This window comes from Crocodylus porosus, unplaced genomic scaffold (genome assembly GCF_001723895.1).
Source record: "Crocodylus porosus isolate Cpor-Errol unplaced genomic scaffold, CroPor_comp1, whole genome shotgun sequence".
Taxonomy (NCBI): domain Eukaryota; kingdom Metazoa; phylum Chordata; order Crocodylia; family Crocodylidae; genus Crocodylus; species Crocodylus porosus.
This window is the reverse complement of record NW_017728906.1, coordinates 147,151,751-147,152,372: the sequence shown is the minus strand read 5'-3', so window position 1 is coordinate 147,152,372 and position 622 is coordinate 147,151,751. Positions and strand designations below refer to the sequence as shown.

Below are 622 nucleotides of genomic sequence, written 5' to 3'. Positions count from 1 at the left end.
CAGCGGACAGGGGAGCAGGCAGCAGAGCCCCGCGGGGACCTACCAGCTCCTCCCAGGCTGGGCTGCGGGGGCCGGGCGAGGGCTCCCCGGGCTGCTCCATGGCGGGGACACGCGCTCCTGCTGCCGCCGCTGGAGCCGCTCCGGCAGCTCGGCTCGTGCGAGCCGTCCCGCCCCGGGGAGCCGGGCTGCAGCTGCCTCCCGCACGTGACCCGCTGTCAGCCCTGACATGGCGCGGGGCCGCCCCGCACCCCGGGGCTTGGTACCGCCCGCGGGAGCCTCCCGCCCTCCCGTGCGCCCTCCCGGCCTGGGGGAGCAGGGGCTGCCTGCTCTCAGCCCCTCAGGAGCTCCTAGGGGGGTCCTGAGGAGGACCAAGCCTCCAGAAACCTTCCCCCCCACCGCTCCGCACACGCACCCCGTGGGCTTGGGCTCCCCAGTTAAGGGACTAGCCTTTATTTGGTTTTTTTACTAAGAGCAAGCAAGACTTGGGGCATCTGAACCCCAAGGCCTCCAGGCCCAAGGCTGTCTGGATTTTGGGAGCATCCAAAGCCCCAGGAGCATGGGTCTAGGAGGGGAAATGCCACAGGGCCTTGAGCTTGAGACCTGCTCCATTGAATTTTGGAAC

General features: G+C 69.1%; 1 protein-coding gene across 1 annotated transcript in view; it reads right to left on the bottom strand.

Moving 5' to 3' along the window:
- DGKH (diacylglycerol kinase eta) overlaps positions 1–161 on the bottom strand; it is a 254,374-nt gene extending 254,213 nt beyond the window's left edge. Inside the window, exon 1 of the mRNA XM_019529851.1 lies at positions 44–161. Coding sequence (XP_019385396.1) covers positions 44–100 — 57 coding nt within the window. The 5' untranslated portion in view covers positions 101–161. The remainder of the gene's footprint in view (positions 1–43) is intronic.
- Positions 162–622: the final 461 nt, after the last annotated feature.